At 27.6% G+C, this 23,728-nt stretch overlaps 7 protein-coding genes across 12 annotated transcripts; 3 read left to right on the top strand and 4 right to left on the bottom strand.

Annotated features, from left to right (window-relative positions):
- The first annotated feature begins 2,702 nt into the window (after positions 1 to 2,702).
- On the top strand, positions 2,703 to 4,908 carry LOC129612947 (mitochondrial nicotinamide adenine dinucleotide transporter SLC25A51). Of its 6 annotated transcripts, none has more exons than XM_055526807.1 (4): positions 2,703 to 3,575; positions 3,633 to 3,762; positions 3,831 to 3,963; positions 4,868 to 4,908. In XM_055526807.1, the coding sequence occupies exons 1-4, from the start codon at positions 3,148 to 3,150 to the stop codon at positions 4,891 to 4,893; spliced, it is 717 nt and encodes a 238-aa protein (XP_055382782.1). In that variant the 5' UTR covers positions 2,703 to 3,147; the 3' UTR covers positions 4,894 to 4,908. The 6 variants fall into 6 exon arrangements, with proteins under 6 accessions (XP_055382782.1, XP_055382779.1, XP_055382778.1 ...); XM_055526804.1 differs by lacking the exon at positions 4,868 to 4,908 and having other exon boundaries at positions 2,703 to 2,849; positions 2,909 to 3,575; positions 3,831 to 4,847; XM_055526803.1 differs by lacking the exon at positions 4,868 to 4,908 and having other exon boundaries at positions 2,703 to 2,853; positions 2,909 to 3,575; positions 3,831 to 4,847.
- Positions 4,909 to 5,004: 96 nt separating this feature from the next.
- On the bottom strand, positions 5,005 to 6,891 carry LOC129612946 (protein Wnt-1-like). The gene has a single exon (XM_055526801.1). The coding sequence runs from the start codon at positions 6,552 to 6,554 to the stop codon at positions 5,475 to 5,477; it is 1,080 nt and encodes a 359-aa protein (XP_055382776.1). The 5' UTR covers positions 6,555 to 6,891; the 3' UTR covers positions 5,005 to 5,474.
- A 1,601-nt stretch (positions 6,892 to 8,492) lies between these two features.
- LOC129612977 (uncharacterized) lies at positions 8,493 to 23,432 on the bottom strand. Its single transcript, XM_055526841.1, has 12 exons — positions 23,044 to 23,432; positions 22,504 to 22,975; positions 21,629 to 22,427; positions 19,396 to 19,417; positions 16,947 to 17,187; positions 16,448 to 16,647; positions 11,931 to 12,570; positions 11,702 to 11,877; positions 11,419 to 11,640; positions 9,351 to 10,125; positions 9,106 to 9,281; positions 8,493 to 9,052 (listed from the first exon to the last, which is right to left on the bottom strand). Exons 1-12 carry the CDS (start codon positions 23,308 to 23,310, stop codon positions 8,732 to 8,734), a joined length of 4,311 nt encoding a protein of 1,436 aa, XP_055382816.1. The 5' UTR covers positions 23,311 to 23,432; the 3' UTR covers positions 8,493 to 8,731.
- On the bottom strand, positions 11,357 to 12,750 carry LOC129613077 (zinc finger protein 287-like). Its single transcript, XM_055526995.1, has 3 exons — positions 11,931 to 12,750; positions 11,702 to 11,877; positions 11,357 to 11,640 (listed from the first exon to the last, which is right to left on the bottom strand). The coding sequence occupies exons 1-3, from the start codon at positions 12,691 to 12,693 to the stop codon at positions 11,410 to 11,412; spliced, it is 1,170 nt and encodes a 389-aa protein (XP_055382970.1). The 5' UTR covers positions 12,694 to 12,750; the 3' UTR covers positions 11,357 to 11,409.
- Positions 14,381 to 16,234, top strand: LOC129613076 (protein farnesyltransferase subunit beta). The gene is made up of 6 exons (XM_055526994.1): positions 14,381 to 14,525; positions 14,577 to 15,027; positions 15,080 to 15,324; positions 15,376 to 15,508; positions 15,564 to 15,678; positions 15,727 to 16,234. The coding sequence occupies exons 1-6, from the start codon at positions 14,442 to 14,444 to the stop codon at positions 16,118 to 16,120; spliced, it is 1,422 nt and encodes a 473-aa protein (XP_055382969.1). The 5' UTR covers positions 14,381 to 14,441; the 3' UTR covers positions 16,121 to 16,234.
- On the bottom strand, positions 16,203 to 17,653 carry LOC129613078 (60S ribosomal protein L13a). Its single transcript, XM_055526996.1, has 3 exons — positions 17,572 to 17,653; positions 16,947 to 17,187; positions 16,203 to 16,647 (listed from the first exon to the last, which is right to left on the bottom strand). Exons 1-3 carry the CDS (start codon positions 17,590 to 17,592, stop codon positions 16,295 to 16,297), a joined length of 615 nt encoding a protein of 204 aa, XP_055382971.1. The 5' UTR covers positions 17,593 to 17,653; the 3' UTR covers positions 16,203 to 16,294.
- Positions 19,475 to 21,300, top strand: LOC129613075 (gastrula zinc finger protein XlCGF57.1-like). The gene is made up of 3 exons (XM_055526993.1): positions 19,475 to 19,836; positions 19,890 to 20,298; positions 20,371 to 21,300. The coding sequence occupies exons 1-3, from the start codon at positions 19,585 to 19,587 to the stop codon at positions 21,189 to 21,191; spliced, it is 1,482 nt and encodes a 493-aa protein (XP_055382968.1). The 5' UTR covers positions 19,475 to 19,584; the 3' UTR covers positions 21,192 to 21,300.
- Positions 23,433 to 23,728: the final 296 nt, after the last annotated feature.

The raw sequence follows: 23,728 nt of genomic DNA, 5'->3' as shown, positions 1-23,728 counted from the left end.
ACATATTTTTACAATATATTTAATTAGCAATTTAAGACCAAACTTGGATTTTTTTCCTATCTTATTTTATTCAATTTTAAACAAAATTTTTGCATCGAAAAAAAAAACTTTATAGAAAAATTTTGCTTGAAAAATTTTTTTGATTTTTATACGAAAAATTGAGCCGATCCCGAAGGCTAACACTTGTTGTCCCCATATTGTATATTTTAAATTTTGGTTAACAGAGTTGAATAAATCCTAATTTAATATTAGAAAATATTTCCTTATATTTGTTTGAAGGTTTCGATGAAGAACATAGAATTCGTGTTTCTTAACCATAGGGTATCACAGTACTTGCTCATTAGTCATTATATTTGAATTGCATTTAAAGTTCACATACTCTTGTGAAATGCGTAGCTCATTACATGTGGAATAAATTATGTAATATTACATGATCCGAAAATAAATAGAACATATCTGTGACAAATGAAAGCCATTATACTTTAAAGCCATTGTAGTAGATTTAGATATTGTTATAATATACGTTCATTTTTAATATCAAATGCCGTTCTTATCTTTAAGAAAGAGTATTAGAATGTATGTAATTCAAAATATAAATTAAATTATTTTTATAAAAATATGCCGCAACATTATTTCATTTAAAGTTGTTTTACATTGACCTGCAAAATAATAACATTAAATATTTTTTTTTTATTAAAATTTTACACAATATAAATAATACATACATATGTATATGTATATGTAGATGGAAATTTTTTCTTATAAATAAGAAGTACATACATTAGATTTTCTACCATCAAATAATTTATACCAATTAAAACTATTAGATATATTAATACATATTTAAAGAAACTCTTATTTAAGGCTATTACCTTTTATGATTATGTATCTTTGTACTCATATACCAATAAAATTACAATAATATGTAAACTTTTTTCATCAACATTTTACCTTGAAAAACCATATTATGCACACAATACGTACATTAATTTCAAAACATATGTATGTATATGATTCAATATGTGTTAAAATACACAATAAGTTCTATAAGAATATCTACTGCAAAATTGAAATGATAATATAAAAAAATTAATTGAACAAAAAAAAGGTAATAAGTTATTTAACTTTTGTAACTATGTCAAGAACATCAAGATTGTAAAGTCAAAGACTAAAGAGAATCTTTTAATTAAACATTAAAAAGTACTTAAAAACAATTTTTTAATATTTTGTTTAAAAATGCATAATATTTATGTAAAATGCAATCTTAAGCCCAACTAATCACTAATACAAATATAAACAATCAAGTGCATCATCTCTAATATTACTTTTATTCAATTATAGATTATTAAATGTTGAAAAACTTGGCCTTTTATATCAAGTAATTTAAAATATTATTACCTAAAAAATCCATTTCATAATCATAAATCGCTATATTCCATCCGCATGGGAATACAAACACCAGAGTCACATTGAAATGTAGATCTGTTATTCAGAAATGCAAAATTGTTCTCACATGAAAAACATTTTACCAACCTTTAATTTGACCTTGATAAATTCAATGGTTTAATAAATATAAGTTATTAAATTGTTTCAAGCTGCTAAGAGCTTGTTAGAGGGTCCTTTTCGTCCTTCAAGGAAGTCTTGGCCAAGTATGGTAGAATAAAAGTTTTTTGTCTTATTTTAGTCTATAATGTAATGTATGAACCTGTTGATCTGGAACTACAAAAACCTTTACTTTTAGTTATTTATAAAATGTATTTTTATTTACATAGGTAAGTTTAAGTATAAATCCATACATACATGTACATATGTAGATGCACATTGTAAATGAACAGCACATAAATGCAACAGTATGCTTAACGCAAAGCAGGACTTTTTAACCTTTAAATAACGATAAACACTTCATTTTTTAATTATATTGTAACCTTTCCTCTACTAGAATTTAATCCATTAACCGTTGTTGCATAGCCCATTAAAGGCTTCCCATAAAAATATCCTCTGCTTTTCTTCCTATAGAAATTCTTATTGAAACTATGTATAGAACATGCATATTTTTATTTGAAAAAACTTTAAAATGAAACAGTGGCATAATTTCGCGCAAAAGGAAAAAAATTAAATTCTCATTTAAAAGAAAATAAACCAGACGGAAAAGTTGAAAAAACTTTCAAAAATTTTATAAATAGATGATAAACGTCAATTTTCAAATTATAAACAAAATATTTTTTGGTTATGCAAAAAACCGAAAATTTTGATTTTGGATTATAAAGTTGTGAAACTTTGAAAAAACCATTTTTAAATCCATTTTATCCAAGTTTTAAAACAATTATTGATGTTGAAAATTTTTTTTTGAAAATTAAAATCTTCTGACATAATCAATAAAAACATATGACAGCTGTAAGGTTTCTAACACTAAAGTTTTTAAAACACTAAATTTTACTTTACAAAACTTGAAAAAATTTTACACATCGAGAAAATGAAAACGTCATTATTTTCTCTTATTTTTATTTAAAAAAATATTATTACAGACGCTTTGCATACAAGTTTTATAAAGGTAAAAAAAAAGATAAAAATTTTTTTTATACCAGATAGACCTAATATATCGTGTTTTCACTGTTTTATACCAGAAAATATGTCAAAAAAGACAATAAAATAACTAATATTATCCGTCATCGCATGCTTCCATATGCTTTTGACATTTAAATTATAAGTAACAAAAACTATTTTGGATTGATTGCAAAATTATAAAATTCCATTTTACAAAAGAATTTAGCAGCAACAGAAAAGGATGGTATTAAAAAAGAACTGTAGGAAATAGTGGTTTTATTTCAAGCACATATAAAATATAAATTGTTGGTATTATAAACTTTAATCATTGGAAATTCTTAAAATACAACCTTTTATCTTGAAGATCTCGCATTGAAACCTCGTCAGTTGTTCTTATATAACACACATATACACACTGTTATTATAATTTTAACATTTAGGTATATTGATATTAAACAAGATATTATAATTGCAATGGATAAGAGATAATAATAAGTTATGGCCGAATTGTTAAACGATTTTAATCACCAAATACCGAAAATTAAGCTGTTCACAAAATACTAATCCCACCAATAAATAAATTTTTGAGACAATATAGTTAAAATGTTTTTATATCAATATTTCAAAAAATTTGATTGGCGAGAATTTGTTTGTGGTTATGGTGCAGCAACAATCAATATCGGAGTTACATATCCTATATATAAAATGATATTTCGACAGATGCTTCATGGTGATAAAGTAACTTCAGCTTTTATTCAAATGAAGCATGAAGGATTGAGATATTTATATAGAGGAATGTTACCACCACTAGCGCAAAAAACAATTTCGTTATCACTAATGTTTGGTATATATGATGGCATCAAAAAAAATCTACAAGTCGAGTTTGAGTTAGATCCTTATACATCAAAAATTTTAGCGGCGAACTTGGCTGGTACATGTGAAGCAATCTTAATACCATTTGAAAGGGTTCAAACCTTATTAGCGGACTCTAAATATCACAAGTATTTTAGTAATACACCAACTGCGTTTAGGTGCAATTGATTTTACAAGTCTATCATATAATATTTTTGTAAAAATATAAATTTTAGATATGTATGGACAAACCACGGTTTTATGGAAATGTATCGTGGTGTGGCACCAATTTTATTACGGAATGGGCCATCTAACGCCGTATTCTTTGTATTAAGGGAGGAAGCTTCAGAACATTTGCCAAAAACTGTAAGGAACTGCTTTAATTTTTATTTTTGATTTTAAATTTGATTACAAATAATTTAACTTTATTTTAGGATAATATAGCTAAAAAAGCCGCACAAGAATTTTTCGCTGGCGCTGTTATAGGTGCTACAGTTAGTACAATTTTTTATCCGTTAAATGTAATTAAAGTTGCAATGCAAAGTGAAATGGGTCACAAAACTCAAGGTATAATAGAAGTTTTTTTAAAGATCTATCGTGAACGTGGCAATAGTGTACGACATTTTTATAGGGGATGCGGACCAAATTCAACTAGGTCTTTTGTTAGCTGGGGTATAATGAATGCAGCATATGAAAATTTGAAAACTATTTTTTATCGTTATTAGTTAGCATATTAATCAAAAAAGTTAGAAAAATTTATTGAACGTGAAAGACATGATACTAGAATTTGACTGTTCTCATCTAATTATGTATGTATATCTACTAAAGAACTGATTGATTGATAAGGAACCCTGTAAATATTCATTGAGTTAATTAAATTTCTCTCAATTTTTCTTTGATAATTTTTTGTTCGATATTTATTTTTGAGAAAATTGATAATAAAAACTTTCACATACATTATTTATTTGCTGTTAAATTACTTTAGACATACCGCACATGATATGTATGTTGAACAAAAAATAATGAAACAGTAAATTTTATCGATGGCACATTTTTTGTGTCTAATTTGAAAATTTTACAAAATTAGAAATCAATCGAAAAAGAATAAAATAAAAATAAACGAAATTATATTTAAAAAACGAATTTGAAAAAATAAACATTATGTATGTATTTATTTGCAATGTAAAGGGTACATCTAAAAATTCAGAAAAGAAGATACTGAAACTTGAAATTATAGGAAAAATATACAATTGTCATATTAGATTGTGTCTAATGTCCTTCTACCAAGTAATATTATACTCTAACACGTTAAAAAACTAAGACAAATACGATTTTAATTCATACATATTATTGTTTAAAATATACTGAGCATTTGTATGTAAGCAATTGTACATAAAACCAAATTTTTAATGTTTAATGTAATTACATTTAAATAAAATTCAAGAATGATATTGAAATTTCTTTATTGCAGAAAAAACTATGACAAAATGTTCTTAATGGTACTTTTTTTCCTCAAAAATGTCAATTCATCTATCATACAAGTAAATCCCAATATTTTTTTAACCGTAATTTGGCAAATTTAGCAAATAAAACAAAATCATTTTAATTTACATCCATTTGTTAGCAAAGCTAAAGATTGTTTAAAAGTTTATTTGGCAATTAAAAAATATTTACAGAAAACTTATATCTAAAAAATTTTCGTCTTAAAAACCAAAAGTTTTTAATATAACAGCATTATTACAATACTTTGATTATGGCTTTACATCAATGCGTTTATTGCTTCACTCTAAGTAATTTTTAATTTTTTTTTTCTTTTTTAATTCTTTGCTTAAAAAACTCTCCAGTGTTAAAAAGTACTTTTTCACAGCCAGGCGCAAGTTCTCTTTGTTGGACCTATTACAAAAAAAATTGTGTTCTCATCATCTTACAATATTCATGAATATAGAAATCATCCTTAAGATTTTAATTTTTATGTGTTTTTTTTTTTTCAAATTGTCAAAACAGAAACCGAAATTCATTTCAACATTTTGTAAATTGTTGAACATGTCAGGCACAAAAAAAACTCTGCTTTAAAAAATCTAATTACAAATATGTTCTTCTCTTTTGTAATTGCACATAGCACATTTTACAGAACAACACCAAACAAATTTACATTTACACTTCTCCTGGACTTGTCTTAAGCGGGTTTGGTAACCACGTCCACAACATAATAAACGACAACCGTCAATGCCTGGGGATGTTCTGTTACAAAATCTACCCTTAGTGCCAAGAATATTCAATTTTGGATTAGGTTCACAATAATCTGGTGATTCTTCTAAGAATACTAAATCAGACTTTACCAATTTTTTCATTAGTGGATCACGTCGCCTCAATTTTGACGGTTTTCCATCTCTTTCAACAACTTTTACCAATGATGCACCATCATACAAATTTCCTAACGCCTCACCAACAGCTCTCATGGAGGATAAACGTCTCCAACAAACACGCAAAGAACACGAACCTGACATGCCATGACATTTACAAATTCTTTGCATTTTAACTTTCAGTGCACGTCGTCCTGCTTCATTATTATGCAAATTCATTAATCCTTCAGACGAATTATGGCTTTCTTGTGAATCAGTAAATTTTTTAGAAAAAATAACTCCATAATTGATATCTTCAGAACATCCACCCCACTGCCACTTACGTTGCTTACGACGTATGTTGTTATCGCATGAACATTCTGTTAACTCACCCTTTGAACACGCTCGGGTTATTGACCAAGCTAATGCAGCTGCATTAATAGCATATACATAGGCTGTTTCACGACTCTTTATGTTAATGACATTTCCATAAATAGAACTTGTGTTATAGAATGTACTGCAATTCCAACGATTGTTTCTAAATTGTATCTGGCATTCTTCTTTACCAATTTTGGCTGCTTGAGATAATGCCGATAAAATACGTTGACTACGTAAGCATATTTCAATTTGCTCATACGAAAGATTTGTTGAATTTTGACAAATATCCTTAAATGACTGCGTGGATTTTGTTGTATCTATTAGACCATTATTTTGTATGGAATATGTCCCTAAATGCCACCAATATGCTGTACTTATATGTATAATGATAGTCAAGTTTATTAAAATATATATCACCCGAAGCAATATTTTATACATTTTTTTTGTATTTATAATGTATAGATAATATATATTATTACTACTTGACAGTTAAATTTATACACAAAAATAAACAAAAAAAGGAAAAGAAATTGGCGATTGTTTATGAATTCACTTTGATTGTTTATAGTTCCAAAAATAGTCAAGTAAACACTATTCTACCGATATGACTGTTGTGTAAAGCTGTTTTTCTATCATATTCTATATTCAAAATTTTATATTAAATAGACTATTTTTGCGAAATAGTATTTGAATATTTAATTTATTTTTTAATGCACCGAATTTTTTAATACTGTTGAGTTAGAAAAAAACAGAGCGTCTTTACAGTAATCAATAAAAATATCTACCAAACGAGACCAAATCATAAAAATCTCAAAATGAATTGTTGACGATTTATTATACCCAAACACAATCACATATTTTAATATTTTTACTCACACACAAGCAAATTTTACAAAAGCTAAATAAAAATTTATGTGCAATAATGTTGTTCTGTCAAATTAATAGCACCCCCTTAGCTTTTTATAAGGCATTTTTATTCAAATTGCTATCAGCTATGTTAAGGAAAGAGGATCAAGAGAATATTAATCGAAAGAATTTTATGCTCTTCTCTTTTTACATTAAAGCTCAATCTCAGAACATAGTGCTAAAATTAGCAAAATTCACAATAGATTCTTTTTAAAAAGAATAAAATTGACTCAATTCTTCAAATTCTGCATCTACAATAAGTACACATATCCAAATTATATATGTAATTCTGAGTGATTATTATACATTATGTTCTACTACTATACTCACATTTGATGTTCACTCTTGATGCTATAGTAAAAATATATTATTATTTTATTTTTAAATTTTTACATTTTCATTTTTAACTTTGCAATATTTATAATAATTTATAATAATGTTACGTTCTGAAACTTTAAAAATTTAAAATATTCAATTACATCACAATAAGAAGATTAATTTAATGTTTATCACAATTCGACACAATGAACTATAAAATCATAATTTTTAAGATAACATACAACAAATTTCTATAAGTATTGTAAGTATAACGTCTAACCCCTTTCTTAAATTTATCCAAACAAAAAAATTATATTAATTAATGTTTTGCTCTGCTTTTAACTTTTGATATATCACAACTTGACCCCTGCTTGATTTACTCACGCATGCAAATCAACAATTTACAAGACCTTGATGTTCTAAAAATACATCTTTAACATTTCTAGCATGAATACAACCGCTACACAATATTATTGTAAGTTGGAACCGTTTTACTTTTTCACCGCCGCATTGAATACAGGCGTACACCCTAAATTATCTATCATATGGATAATTCAAAATGTTGACTTGCATTATGAATTTATTTTTACAATTAAATGCTTGGACTGTGTTAATAATAAATTCTTTTACTTTGCACATGATTTTCAATTGCATAACTCGAGCCGTCAAAATGTTCAGGTAAATTGAAATTTGAATTTAAATACGAAAAGATAAAAAAATATATAAAAAAATTCTTTAGTAAAAAAGCTTTTTTCTAACTTTCCTTATCAGCTTTTTTGTAAAAACTATTTTATTTATAATTTGGATAATAGATTTCAGCTGTAAATTCTTAAAGCTTTTTTTTTCAATATCACAATTTAAGCTTGACGGTCACTTTCCACAAAAATACCATTCAGCCATTTAATTTTAATGGGTTGAATGGTATTTTTGTGGAACATTCATGTTTTGTCAATTAAATTTTCCCCATACTTTTCGTTGGTGTAAATATTCAATTCGATAGGCAATGCTAAAATAGCACTGTCAAATAAGCGAAATCCAAATAAATGATGAGTTGATATGTACCATAATATATGCCTCCATATATAGATACATAGTTATTTCAAATATTTCACCCATATTTGAAATAAACTTTTTAAAAATTGAAAATATCGATTTAACTTAAAAAATTAAAATAAGTTTTATTTAAAAAAATTCATGTACAATAAGAAAAATCTGAAATTTACAAATTTATTTTCAATATACGCGCGCATACCTAGCCGTGAGTAGGTGTAGATACCTAGCACTAAATAAATCAACTTTTTATCTAAACCAATCATTGTAATACAAAATATAATTGAAATTAAATATAAAAATAGTAAGATATACCCGTGCATAAAAATTTGAATATGTACTTATAATAAAAGTTCTACTTTGACATTTTCATTGCTATATGCATCAATGATGTTACTATGATTATCATATAAGTCAGACTGATCCTCTATTAAATTTTCAATTTTTACTAAATGCTTGTCAGATCCGTGATAACTTTCAGTATCATGAAATTGATTTGTATGTTCATTTAAAGCTTTCAGTGTCTTAAATTTGGAATCACATATATAACAAACATGTTTTGTAACAGGCTTTTGCCTTTTTATACCTTCGTGCAACTTTAAATGAACATTCATATTATAACGTTGTGCAAATTTTTGACCGCACTTAGGACACTCATGTTTCTAAAACATTTTAATAAGGATAATAAGTATTTCTAATAATTTTTAATATTTACCTTTTCTCCTGTATGAATTAACATATGGCGATTCAAATGCGACCGTGATCTTAATTTGTATCCACAAATTTGACAAGTTTCCTCTCTTATATTTCCGTGAGCTAAATTATGCATATGAAAACTAGAACCATGAATAAATTGTTTCCCACAAATGTCGCATTGATAAGGCTTTTCTCCTGTAAATAAAACTTGTTAAAACACTGAAACATATCCTAAGAAAATGGGTTTAATATGAACAATAATACCTGTGTGAATAGCCATATGTCGTTTTAGGGCACCTTTTTGAGTAAACTCTTTACTGCAAACTGAACATTTAATTGGATCCTGATGAGATCTCATGTGATTATTTAACTTTGTTTTCGTTTCGAAACTGACACTGCACACATGACATTGCACAGGTGTTGTGGAATCTGCATGTTCAGATTCCTTGTGCTGCCTACATTCCGCTAAAGATTGAAACAGCATATCACATTTCTCGCAATATAAGCGTTTTTTCTTAGCTTTGTTGGAAACTTTAAAAGGTTTTATATCTATAGGCACTGTTTCTATTATAAAATGATCGCTATCATCATAACTTTCTTTTTTGAATTTGCTTTGTGAATTCATTTCACATATTTCGATGAACTCTTGATTGCTACTTTGATCCTCATCATTTATCAGATCTTGTACGATTTCTATTGAATCGTCAAATTTTATTTCAAAATTTTCTTCATCTTCACAAAAATCGTTTGAATGAACTAATTCATATTTAGATTCAGTCTGCGTTATCAATTCTAGGATTTCGTTCTGCATTTGTTCAGCCAAAACAACACCAAATTCATATTTATTTATTCTGTTTACACATGAATAACACAGCAAATTGTCTTCATGTTTTATGAAATCATCTTTTTTAATAATTTTGTAAATAGCTTCATATAACAACATTTTGGAATGTTTTGTATAATCAATAAAAATATCTTGAAAAATTCCTTTTATATCGCTGTCACATATACAACACTTTTTTCCTTCCATATTTGAAAATAATTTAATAATTATTCAAAAGAAACAACACTATTAGTAGAAAAATAGCACTCATGAAACAAAATAGGGCTTAAATTATAGCTACATATATAATCACAAATATATTGTCAATGCCATAAATAAACTTTAAACCTAAACATCATTTTATCGATGATTTGACACAACCATTGTATGACTTTAAATTTTGATTGTTAATAACATGACAGTCAACTGTTACAAAGCGTATCACGATAAGCAAATTAATTGTTTTCTCAAAAATTACGTCAAACTGTTTGAAGTAGCCGTGTTTTGATTAGATTTGTGGAAATCAATGCCGTAGAAATGTTTGATGATATGAATCTTGACATAACTAAATTATTTCTATCAGCCGTGAAATAGAGAACAGGCACATAAACTCTATTCTTAGTTTGCAACTCTGATTGCTTCTTTGAATTCCGTAGGTTTATATTTAAACGCGGTCACATACAACTGTATGATCGTGTGCAATTCAGCAATCCACCGATTGCAAAAATTACAAACTTATTATTAACTTTGCTTATATTACCGCATTTTACGTCTATGATGAATACTCTAAACACAATAAGCCGCTTTACAAGACAAAAAATTAAAGGATAACTCGATTAAATTTTGAGAAATAAAACTTTTAATAAAAATTGAGGTTAGTTTTAAAATAAGTCGATTAAAAATATCTATGAGAAAATCTAGGCATTGACTAACCAGGCCTTACATACATATAAGTATGTTATTCCAAAAAAAAAAATTGAATGTATGCTATTACGCTCTAATTTTACATAAAAGAGCATGTAATTAAAGAATTTTGATAGATCTTGGAGTGGGTACATATTTTCTTATAAGCGTTGCCATACAAGTTCAAAATTATTTTTTACTAGGTGTAATAGAAACTATAAAAAATATATCACTTCAATTTTGTCAAACTGAATTTAATAATACATAGTGCGGTAAAGCACTCAAACAAAATTTATTCCTTAACAAGTTACTCACATTTTGAAAATTTCAAAGAACTGAAATTTCTTATAAACAAGTTTAGTAACAAAGACGTCATTCTAAATAAATAAAACAGATTTAAATTCTTTATAAAAAAATGTCCGCACATAGCAGAATTGACACTTGTTAATTTACTATCCAGTATTTACCTACAAATGTATATCTTTTCGGTTTTTTATTGTTTTTTAACCATTTTTTGTTCATAGTAAAACAATAATGTTTAATAATCACTATTTATAATTTATTTAAATATTTCTAGTAGTTATAATAAATGTATTTTTATCTCACGTTATCTATTACATTTTCAAACTCAAGTGGACTTTTTCCAACGTGCACATAACTTTCATTATGCTCTTCTAAAGCTTTGGATGATTCAAATTTTAAATCACATACACGGCATTTGTATTTCACTGCAGATTTTTGTCTTTTTATACCTTCATGCAATTTTAAATGAACATTCATGTTATATCGCTGGGCAAACTTCTGTCCGCATTTAGGACATTCATGTTTCTGAAAAATTGGTTGTCTTATGATATTAAAAATTGTCTGTGCTAATAAAAGAAATTTCTACCTTTTCTCCTGTATGTATCAGCATATGACGAGATAAATGAGAACGAGATCTTAGTTTGAACCCACATACTTGACAGGTTACTTCTCTTATATTTCCGTGAGCCAAATTATGCATACGAAAACTAGATCGATGGATAAATTGCTTTCCACATATATCACATTGGTATGACTTTTCACCTTAAATTAATTTTAAAATTATGGAATTAAGCTTATTAAGATGTTTTAATTACCAGTGTGGATGACCATATGTCGTTTAAGAGCACCTTTTTGGGTTATTTGCTTATTACATATTGGACATTTAATCGGACCTTGGTGGGACCTCATATGATTATTTAATTTTTTCGCTGTCGTGTAAGTTACGCCACATACGTGGCATTGCAAGGGAACGACTCGTTCACCATGTTGAATTTCATTGTGTTTTTCAAATTCAGATAGGGATAAAAACAGAATATTACACTTTTCGCAATAATAATGTTTGGACACCGGAGAAACTTTCAGTGGCTGAATATCAATTATAGTCTCTATTTTGACATCTTCCGTATGGTCATCAATAATGTTTTCCATAAAAATATTATCCTGTGAGTCATCTATTGCAACATCGATTGAGTCTTCATTAATTTCGTCATCCTTCACCTTCGTCAAGTCAACATCCGACGTACTATAACATTCTTCGACTTCCAAATCGTTTTCGTTGCTTTCTTCCTCTTTAAAGCTAGTCACAAATATAAATTGGTTGTTTCTATTTAGTGAAATCGATTCTAAAATTTCTTCTTCCATCTGCTTGACCAATAACATACCAAATTCATATTTATTTATTCGGTTAATGCATAAATAACATATCCAGTTTTCTTCACTTTTAATCCAATCTTGCTTTAAAATTTTGTGAAGAATTTCAGAAAGAAAAACTTTGGAATGTTTGGAATAGCTATTAAATAAATCTCCGAAAATTCCTTTTATATTTTCTCCGCATAAACAACACTTCTTTTCTTCCATTTTTGCAAAAAAAATTTAATATTTAAAAAAAATACTTTGACGGCTGTATTTCAAGTGTTAAACAGAGTGCATTTCCCCAGAACTGTCGTTTTTAATAAATTGTAGTTACATTTTTAGAATAGTGACATTTAGTAAAAAATGTTTTATGTTTAGATGCTTATTTGTTTTCATTTTGACATTTTTTAGTTCGTTTGACATAGTTTTTCATTTTGACATAGTGTTTCATTTGTTTGCCGTTTTTTTTGACTCTTGCATTAACTCTGAAATCTAGGCGTATTATACTAATACTAAAACAAGCACATGTATGTAAATTTATATTGTTCACACGTTAAAATATATGTTAAAATGTAAGTATAAAATACATAAATTAACTCCGATCGAAAATTATATTTTAGAAAATATATAGTACTAACGTCAGCCAACAATTTTCGAAAATATATTACATATTATGTACCTATCAAACTTTCTTGATCAATTGATCCTCTTATGTTATATTAACTTTTGAAAAGATTATCCTTTATCGTATTTCTACGATATTATGTAAATGAAATAATACTTCTATAAATCTAAATAATACTATACTAAATTTATAATAAACCTAATTCTGACATCACTTACTATCACGGTTTTCAATTTGATAATTTTCTACCAAAAGTTATAATTTCATCTTCATTTGGTAACTTGGTTTTTTTTTTTTTTTTTTAAACGTTCATTTGGTAATTTGGTAACTTTATCTTTGATTTAACAACTTTTCCGTGAATTCCCAAAGTTCAAGACAAGTGTACTTCTTAATATTATCTTGAAAATATTAAGAAGATCAAGAATAATACAATGTAGCTTTTACATATCAGGATAAATTTGACGATCAAATTTGACAACTAGGCAATTAAATGAGAAATTCTGTTTGCAAATTTTGAGTTTAGAAATTCTGTGTAACCCAGCATTTACACGTACAAGTTACTTGCAAGAAAGTTGCAATACATACAAAAATTTTACTAACACATTGAAATATTTCTACTTGCTTGTTTACTTGCAGTTCAACTTGCAAGAAAATTTTGCTGCCAGTAATTTGAGCAAGTAATTTGACATATTGAGAAATTCACAAAAAAAAATTTGTTGTTTTGATTTTTTTTTTTTTTAATTTAAAATTTTTGAATTTTGTTTTGAAAAAATTAAACTTAGCAAACTTATGGTTTCTAAAATTTATAAACAATTATATATATTGCTAGTTGTTTTCTTCTCAAAGACATTTTCAAAAATTAACTTGCTAAAGGCCTACGTCATAATAGCAAGTAATTTGACATTTCGAACAACTAATTGACAATTAATATTATACAAACTTGCATGCAAGTAACTTGTATGTGTAAATGCTGGGTAAGTAAATTTTTTTTTAAAAAATTATTTATTTTTACAAAATTATTTTAAAAATATATAATTTTTTTTTAAAAAATTATTTATTTTTACAAAATTATTTTAAAAATATATAATTTTTATTGGAATTATGTAATAAATTGCATTAAATTGCCTTCAACACATATTTTTTTTGATATATTTAATATAAATTTCGAAAATTTTTATAAAAAAAATCCTTCTTAACTTGATAATTTCTTACCTTCTTGTGGAAACTTTTCTTAAAATATATGAAAACTTCAAAAATAAGGCAGAGTAATGACAGTTTGTAAGTTCATTCGCTAAATCAAAGCTACTTACTATAAATGTAAATGTTGTTATTAAGTTAATATTATATTATGGCTAAATTTCGCGATTTTTCAATGCTTAAAAATGAAAGATTACAGGATGAAGGGAAATCAACAGTAACAACATTAGAACAGGTATATTAAAATTCATAGAATATTAGGATGTAAAAAAAATATTAATTTTAGGCTAATGTTGAAAAAACTGTAAACAAGTGTTTTGAACGATTTGAGCAATTGCAATGCCTTGACCCAAATGCAGCCCAAATTTACAGAGACCAACATATTCGCTATTTAGAGCATAGCTTACAGCAATTGCCAGCCAGTTATGAATGCCTAGATAGCAGTCGACCTTGGTTAGTTTATTGGATAGTAAATGCTGCTAGTTTATTAAATTTCAAATTTCGTGATGAACTAATCAACAATACAATAGATTTCTTGATAAAATGCCGTCATCCGAAATTTGGTGGTTTTGCGGGAAGTCCATTACAATATCCACATTTAGCTCCAACTTATGCCGCTGTAAATAGTTTAGCTATATTTGGTACCAAGAAAGCATATGAAGCCATAGATAAAACTTCTCTCAAAACATTTTTATGGTCTTTAAGAGAGTCGGATGGTTCTTTCAAACTTCATGTCGGTCAGACGAATTTTATGCAATTTTTTCAAAAATATTATATTATTTTAAATAGGTGGCGAAAATGACGTGAGAGGTGCTTATTGTGCTATATCTTGCGCTAAGTTAGCTAATTTTTCTAAAGAGGAAGAAGAAGAATTATTTCAAGGAACAGCAGATTGGATTGCAAGTTGTCAAACATATGAAGGGGGTTTCGGAGGTTGTCCAGACTTAGAAGCTCACGGTGGCTATACATTTTGTGGTTTGGCTGCAAGCATAATGTTAGGTTGTACGGAAAAATGCGACGTGGAGGCCATACTTGTAATATCGATTCGTTAATATATTTTATAATTATAAAAATTCAAATTTTAGCGTTGGGCCTTAGCAAGACAAATGCGATACGAGGGAGGATTTCAAGGACGTACTAATAAATTAGTTGATGGGTGTTATTCGTTTTGGGTAGGAGCCATAATACCAATGGCACAAAAAATATTGGTCAATAAAAGTATGTGTTTCAGTAATAGTTTAGTAAAAATTTTAATAAAAAATTTTCATTCCAGACAAAAAGTTGATAGATTTGCTGAAAACCCCTCTGTTCGACAGATCAGCCCTTCAAGAATATATTCTTCTGTGTTGCCAAAAACCAAATGGAGGTTTGATTGACAAACCAGGAAAGTAGGTTTTGTTTCTTTTCATAAATCAAAAACTTAATTCAATTTTAAGGTATCCAGACTTGTATCATACTTGCTATACTCTGAGTGGAGTTTCTATAGCGCAGCATTGTGAAGCTAGCTTAGAACCATTCGTTTTGGGTGATGCTAAAAATGAGCTGATTCCTACGCATCCTCTTCATAATATTCCCCCATTAGCAGTTTTTGATGCTTATAAATATTTCGAATCGGAATTCGTAGCTTCCAATTGTCAAGACGAGTGTACAGAAAAATCCAACTGCTATCAAAATTTTGCTGAAAAAACAAGTAAGTTACCAGAAATGAGGGACTCAGAAAATGGTAAATCTAGTGAAGATAACCGCGAATCGTCTATTGAAACATCTGTATCGACTTCAGACCTAGATGAATCATCCAACAATGTTAGTAGTAGCTTAGATGGACATTAATAAAATTGTATCAATTACTCTTAAAATTTTGTTTCGTTTTTGTTTTTTTTTTTTCAATAATTTGAAAATAAAAACAGTGGGGTTGTTAAATTTAAGTATCAAACAGTCATATACTTGTTTATTTGGATTTTATTTTGAATATTTTATGAAACAAGGTTTCTTGTTTGAAAATATTTATTCATATCCATATGAATTTATAATTTTAGTGAATGGTTCTGCTGCTTTAGCAATTTTCGCCCTAGCTTGAATTGTTAATTTTTTGAGAACCCTGTTGCGTTTCAAAGTAAGTCTCAATTTTGCTTTGCGTTTGCGTTCTAAATTTTTTACAACATCTTGGTAGTGCCAACCAACTTCATGTGATAAGCGCCCGACTTGACAGTATTTACGATCTGAACGTAATGTTAACACTCTCATTGCAATTGGGATACATACACGTCTTCTTTTATCGTAGGGAGGTGGAATGCCGTCAAATACTCTTAATCGACTAAGGGCAGCCTGGCCTCGCTTCGTTTTATGTGGAATCATTCCTAAAATGAAAATCACAATTTTTTATTCATTTAAAGTCTGTAGCTTAACAGAAAGAAAGCACAGTGGATTTTCAACTTGAAGCTAGATATTCAATTCAAAAATATATACACATTCAGTATGTCGGATCTAGAACACTTTGGAATTCCTATTTTAGAAATGGCTTAGCTTCAAGATGTAATCTATTGCGATAAATTAAACTTATCTACTAGCTCAATAGAATTTTAATATCATTATAAAATTTATAACTATAGTAATATTTATTAATTTAATTATATCTATTAAATACTAATTGATATACCTCTTACTGCCTTGTAAAAAATTCTGCATGGAGCTCGAAAATGATATGGTCCTCGTGCTGGATTTACATTACACCGCTTCCTCAAATATGCTAAATATTTGATTTTGTTTCTATAAAAATGTCCCGATAAATTCAACTCTTCACATCTTACAACGGCTACCTTGCCCCCTTGCAATAAATATTTGGCTACAACAGATGCTAAACGGCCAACTAAATGACCGCGGCCATCAATAACAACAGCCTGTAATTAGAAAAATATTTTTAACACATTGATTAGATAGCGTTGTCACGTTTTCTTTTCATTAAGTTCGAGGTTAGACTTTTACATCTTGACGGTAGTTTTTTTAATTAAATAAAAGAATAAATTTGAAATAAGATAAATGATAAAATTGCTTGGAAAATCTTTTGATGTAAATTATTTGCCGTATAACTTTGCCAAATATTTAGAAATGCATCTAGAATAGTTTTGAAAGAACTTAAGCTTTCCAAAATTTGGTAAACAATTTACAATAATGCGTTTTAAGTGGAATTTTTCTTTTTCTATCATTAATACTAAACCTTAATAGCTTATTCCTTTTTATTTTTTTGTTATATATGCTTTTCTATCATAAGAAATTTAACATACCCGATTTGTTAATCCTGTCATGACTCTAAATCGAACCAAAAAAGAAATGGCTACGAAAAAAGGCGGAAGTTGTCATTTTTTTTACCGTTTCATGATTGTCAAAATCTTGCCATAAATAACCGTTTCGAATGTATATTTCTTTGACAATCCCTCTGCCGTTCACAACAAGAAAAAAATTAAATATGCGTTTCTTGTGCTTATTGATTGACAGAACTCTCCACAAAAACATCAGTGGTTATTTAGGCTTACACATTTACATAAACAGGACCTGCTTTATCTTAGTTTTAGTTTTTTTACACACAGGGTGAAATAAGCTTATGAGGCATCTTCTACCTCTAAAAGTCTAAAGTGATGTGGTAATGAGGCCACTTCAACAACTAATAACAGGGTCACAAGGGATTAATTTTTCATCTTCGGCCTTTATTATAAAAATCGTTACGTGTTATGATCGCAACAATATTGAATAAAAATTTTGTTGTTTATTTTTTTTTTACGTTATGTCAATTTAAATACGGTGTGAAATTCGTTTCAAAATCAATGTGTGTTGAAATGCTTTAAAAACATTTTTCAAGGGCTCTTTCTCTTAGAACAATATTGTTTAATAATTGCAAGGAATTCGAAATACTGAAGAAAGGAGCATCTATGTTTCTACCTCGGTAGCACTACCTAAAATATCGTATCTTGAAAAACAGCATAGTGAAGCTATGTTCCATAATTGCTATTCCCATACTTCCTAGAAATGATATAAAAAGAAAGTGGATTGCACAATGAAAAGTAAAGAAAATGGGTTGCAGAATGAAAAGAAAAGTAAGTGGATTGGGGAGTTTTTATTTAAAATATTTTATCAAATAGTACTACACATCTGTTCATAGCATTTTGATTCAAAATATAAAAAGAAATTATATGGTAAAATTTATGTAACGTATCTATGCTTTATATAAATGTAATGCTATGCTTTACATGTATGTAATAAATAATTGTTTTTTTTTTAATGTGAATTGTTTTGTTAATATTTAGCTTTACAGAGTGAAGATTTGGTCAACAAAGAAATATATGAAGACGGCGGTGTGATGCCATTGAAGTAAAATAGTGTGAATTATTTATAAAATATATGTGTGATAAATAAATATATAAATAATAATAATAGTGTAATAAATAAATATGTGAAGATCAGTTAATTAATGAGGAAGTAAACGACAATATACCAATTACATTAGTAATAAACAAAATTTGTTGAGAAGGGCATAGTTTTTGAGTCATTTCGTATTCGAAATTCAAAAAATTAATGAAACATTATTGCGACAACGTCTCACATTGAAAAATTCAAGTAATACACAAGACAACACAAATTATCAAAAAAAAAAAATGTTCACGTTCAAGCGCCGTAAGGTAATTTAATATAAAAATATGTACATATGTAGAATTTTAATTTATGAAAAATTAATTAGTTTTGTTTAAATTTGGTTTTTTTTTTGTAGATATTCAAAAAAAATCAAATTTATATTATTTAAAATAAAAAAAATATTTTTTTTTTATTTTAAAAAAAAATTTTCAACTGCAAATTATTTTCACTCATATTTATAGCAGAGCCCAAATGAAAAAATAAAATAAACACGCTTCTGTTACTACTTTGACAATGTTTGGAATAAAGAAAGAGATAACTAGAAAGAATTTGGCTTCATTGTCTTTTCAAGATGCTCCTTCCTTTAGTACTTCTAATGCGTTGCTCGAAGTTTTTGGTTTAACACTTTTTTTTCAAGATACGACTTTTTATCGAATGCAAACGAAATAGAAATAAAAGTGCTGCTCTTTAGTATTTCTAACTCGTTGAGTAATTGTATCACCCCTACAGTAGAAATGTATAATGTCAATTGTCAAATATAAACTTATTTGTCAATGGGAAGACAAATTGTCTTCTATAAAATTTTACAGAAAATCAAGTTTTTTTTTTATTTATTAGAAAGCTCAATGGTTATTTCACACTTAGGAAAATATACAAAACTTTTATGAATTATGGCTTTATCACACTCAAAAATCGATAAACTTTTACAATTATTTAGTTCCTCAGAAGATGAGGAATTGGATAAAGCGAGTGACAACGAAGAACTGGATTTGAAGCCATGCATTTTCCCAGTAGATATTCCTGAAAAAAACAAAAAAACTCAAATATTAAAAAAAAAGGAAATCGAAAAATTACCTCAATCAAAGTCAAAAAATAGTGATGATGAAATTAAAGTAGTGGAATTGGAAGTTAAGCCGATAGAGGTATCTATAGATTACTTTCAACGAACCTATGTATAAAATTTAATTTATGATAGATAAATGACAGTGAAAATGATACAAAATCAAATTTTTCTGAAAATCGAGATGACTTCGAAAATAGCGATCAGGACGATGAAAATTTGAATGAAAAAAAAAAAGCAAAGAGAAACGTAAAACAAAAAAAGACGCTCAAAAAAGAAAATTGTTCTGATTCTGAAAATGATTTTATAGAAGTTAAACGAAAAGGTCGGCGCAAGCATGACCCTGTTGGTAATAAACGTGGTAGAACTAGAAAAAATCGACCTAAAGTTGGTAGAAATATAAAGTGCAAACAATGCGATATGAGAATGAAAAACGAGCAGCTTTTTATGTTTCATATGCAAATACATGAAGGACGAAAAGAAACTGAATGTACTTTGTGCAATGAAGATTTTGAAACCATACCAAATTTACAAGATCACTATGGTAAAAAAAAATTAAATATTCTTTGTATGTATATCAAATTTGCTATAAATATTTTTTTTTAATAAATTTTAGCACAATTTGATAAAACAAAAATGGATGATCATTATATAAAACTTAGACCATTTTGTTGTCATCTTTGCGATTTAAGGTATAAGAGCAGGAATTATCTACTGGACCATTTAGATATACATGCTGGAGATAAGAAATTTTTGTGTCCAATATGCGGTAAACAATTTTTTAAAAGATTCAGTTTAAAAGTTCATTTAAGATACCACCAAAAATCATATCATTCTTGTGAAAGATGTAAATTAGACTTGCAATTTCGGAATCCGAAAGAATATATTGCACATTTAAGAATTGTTCATGGTGAAAATGCTTTTAGATGTCCAATATGTGATCGTGAATTTTCTAGAAAACATGATATGATGAAACATAAAGATACACATAGTCGCGAGCCTAACTGCTGCACACAGTGCAATATAAACTTTGGATTCAGACGAGAATTTAATCAACACATGAAAGAAGTTCACAATCGTATAAAAAAATTTACTTGTAACATATGTGGCAAAATATTTTTAATGCATTGCAAACTTACAAGACATTTAGAAACACATAATAAAATAAGAGAAAATTGTAATCTGTGCGGTAAAGAATTTAGAAGTCGCAGAGATTATAACGCTCACATGAGGAACATGCACGGTGTCGTGCTTGATTTACCAAAAACCGAAAGCAAAAAATCAGTGCCACGACAAAAGAAAGGGAAAATTCCAGTTGATAATGATGCAAAGCCATTGAATGAAGAAATAAAAGATGACGATAAGTTTGATCTTAAAATTGATATGAAGGCTCAAGATTTTAGCGGGTACCTTTTAAAAAATAAGAATAATTTTTAAACTTTAGCTTAATTAAAATTAATTTTAAGTGTAAAATTTACAATACAATATTTTAAAATTAATTTCAAATACATAATATTTTCATTAAAATTGATGAATCAAAGCTTTTTATTTTATTTAAGGTAAAACTGAAAAGACTTTGTTGCGACATCATCATTTTCATATTAGAGTTTTAGAAAATCAAATCACCCAAACCTAGCACTTTTTAAATAAAAATAAAATTAATGCTTGTTCTTAAGTGATGGCGTTATTCAGAATAGGTGTAGATAATTCCGATTAAAGCCGGAACTTTTAAGTATGAGTAAGTTTCAAATATAAAAAATATTAATTTATCTCCTATAATAATTAAATACCATTTATTTACAAAATTAATTTTATTATTATAAAATTTAGAACACCTTTTTAAGGCTGATTATTACTCATATCAAAAACAATACTTATCAATATATTCATTCGTATCATTTATATCTATTTTGATATTGATTTTAACATCGCCATTTAACCCAATGTTATTAGAATTCGTAGATGGATTGACTTGTACATCATGTATTATTTTAAATTGCACTTTACATGTATCGTTTTTCGATTCTTTTTTAGGAAAGCCTGAAATTACTCCATGAATATTCCGCATATGTGCGTTGTAGTCTCTACGGTTTCTGAATTCTTTTTCACAAATCGTACAAAAATCTTTAATTCTGCTATGTGTTTCTAAATGGCGAGTAAGTTTACAATGTAATGAAAATATTTTTCCACATATTGAGCAAGTGTACTTTTTAATACGATTGTGAATTTCTCTCATATGTTGATTGAAATCTCTTCGAAATTCAAAATTTATATTACATAAAATACATTGGTTGTAAACCCGTTCATGAGTTTCCATATGTTTTTTCATATTATTTCTTCTCGAAAATGGTCTATTGCAAATGGGGCAGGTAATGTTATTTTCACCATGAATATTTCTCTGGTGTGCTTGGTACTCTCTAACATTTCGGAAATTTTTATTGCAACGTTCGCAAGAATGATATGATTTTTCATGAACTTTCAAATGAATAGTTAAATTAAAACCTTTGAAAAAACGTTTCCCGCATATTGGGCATAAATATTTTCCATGACCGGCATGTATATCTAAATGATCTGTTAAATGTTTTCGGGTCTTGTACCGTAAATCACAAAGATGACAAGGAAACGGCCTGAGTTTAACATAATGTGCATTGTCCTTATTTTTATCAAAACTTGCTAAAGTAAAAAAATTAAAAATTTTTAAATATTGTTCTTTAAATACTGAGATGTGTATAGATAAATATTCACATACCATAATGTTCCAAAACCGCATTCACATCTTCATATTCTTGATTGCATAATATACATTCAGTCTCTTTCCGATTATCATGAATTTGCATATGTAACATAAAAAGTTGTTCATTTTTCATTTTTTTATTACATTCCTTACATTTAAGGTTACGCTTAACTTGTTTTCGGTTTCCTTTAATTCTAGTTTTCCCTTCAATATTACATGTTTGCTCTTTGAGAATGTTTTTAATCTTCAATCTTTTAAATTCCAGCAACGCTTTCTTCGGTTCGGTTTCACCAAATGTTTTTTTTTCTTCCGAGACATAATTATTTTTTATAATTCTTTCAGTGCTACTTTTTTTTAATAAACATTTATTCGCATTAGTAAAAGGATTTGCAGGTTTATTTCCACACAATACCCTATTATCAATATTTGCGAATTCTTCGTTATTTTCCATAAGGCCGAGTTCAGATTCACTTGCGCTGTCTTCAATCTGTAATACAATTCATAAAAAAACATTAAAACCACTACAAATAATGCTCGAGACTCTATTTTAATTACCATTATGGGTTTAACTTCCAGCTCTACCATTTTAATATTATTATTATCATATGTGTCCGAGTATTTACATTTTTTCTTTTCCGTATGATTATATGATTTCACTTTTTTATGGAATTTTTGAAAAATGCAATTATTTTTGTCAACGAATTCAGGTACATCACTTCTTTCATGTTCATCCCATTCGTCAGGTGCTTTATCAAGTTGCTCATCGTCCGAGGAACTGAATAATTCTAACAACTTGTCAATTTTTGAAACTGAAAGAGCCATTTATTTCCAAACTTAAACAGGCAGTAATGGAAAGTTGTTTGAAGGTATAAATATTACAATATTCGTTTTTGTATTATTTTAATAATTTAAATAATAACAATTTATATATGTATTATATTACAAAATAATATAATATATACATCAGTGTACATATTAGTTATATATTATCTATGAATCTATGGTATACACATATATGTAATTATTTGACAATAAGTCTTGTACCTATTTTGTTTTTTTTTACAACTCGTAGGTGCGCCATCTGCTAATAATATTGAAAACTTAAAAGACACAATAAATTTGAATTTTGAAACTAATGCTCAAATCAAAATAGACGTTTACTTAACATCAAGATCTGGAATTAACGTTGTTATTGTGCATTTTAGTTTTTTATTTTTCAAATGAGAATAAATATTTGATT

This window comes from Condylostylus longicornis, unplaced genomic scaffold, assembly GCF_029603195.1.
Source record: "Condylostylus longicornis isolate FDR11 unplaced genomic scaffold, ASM2960319v2 ptg000080l, whole genome shotgun sequence".
NCBI lineage: Eukaryota > Metazoa > Arthropoda > Insecta > Diptera > Dolichopodidae > Condylostylus > Condylostylus longicornis.
The sequence above is the reverse complement of the archived record's forward strand: the minus strand, read 5'-3'. Positions and strand labels throughout refer to the sequence as shown.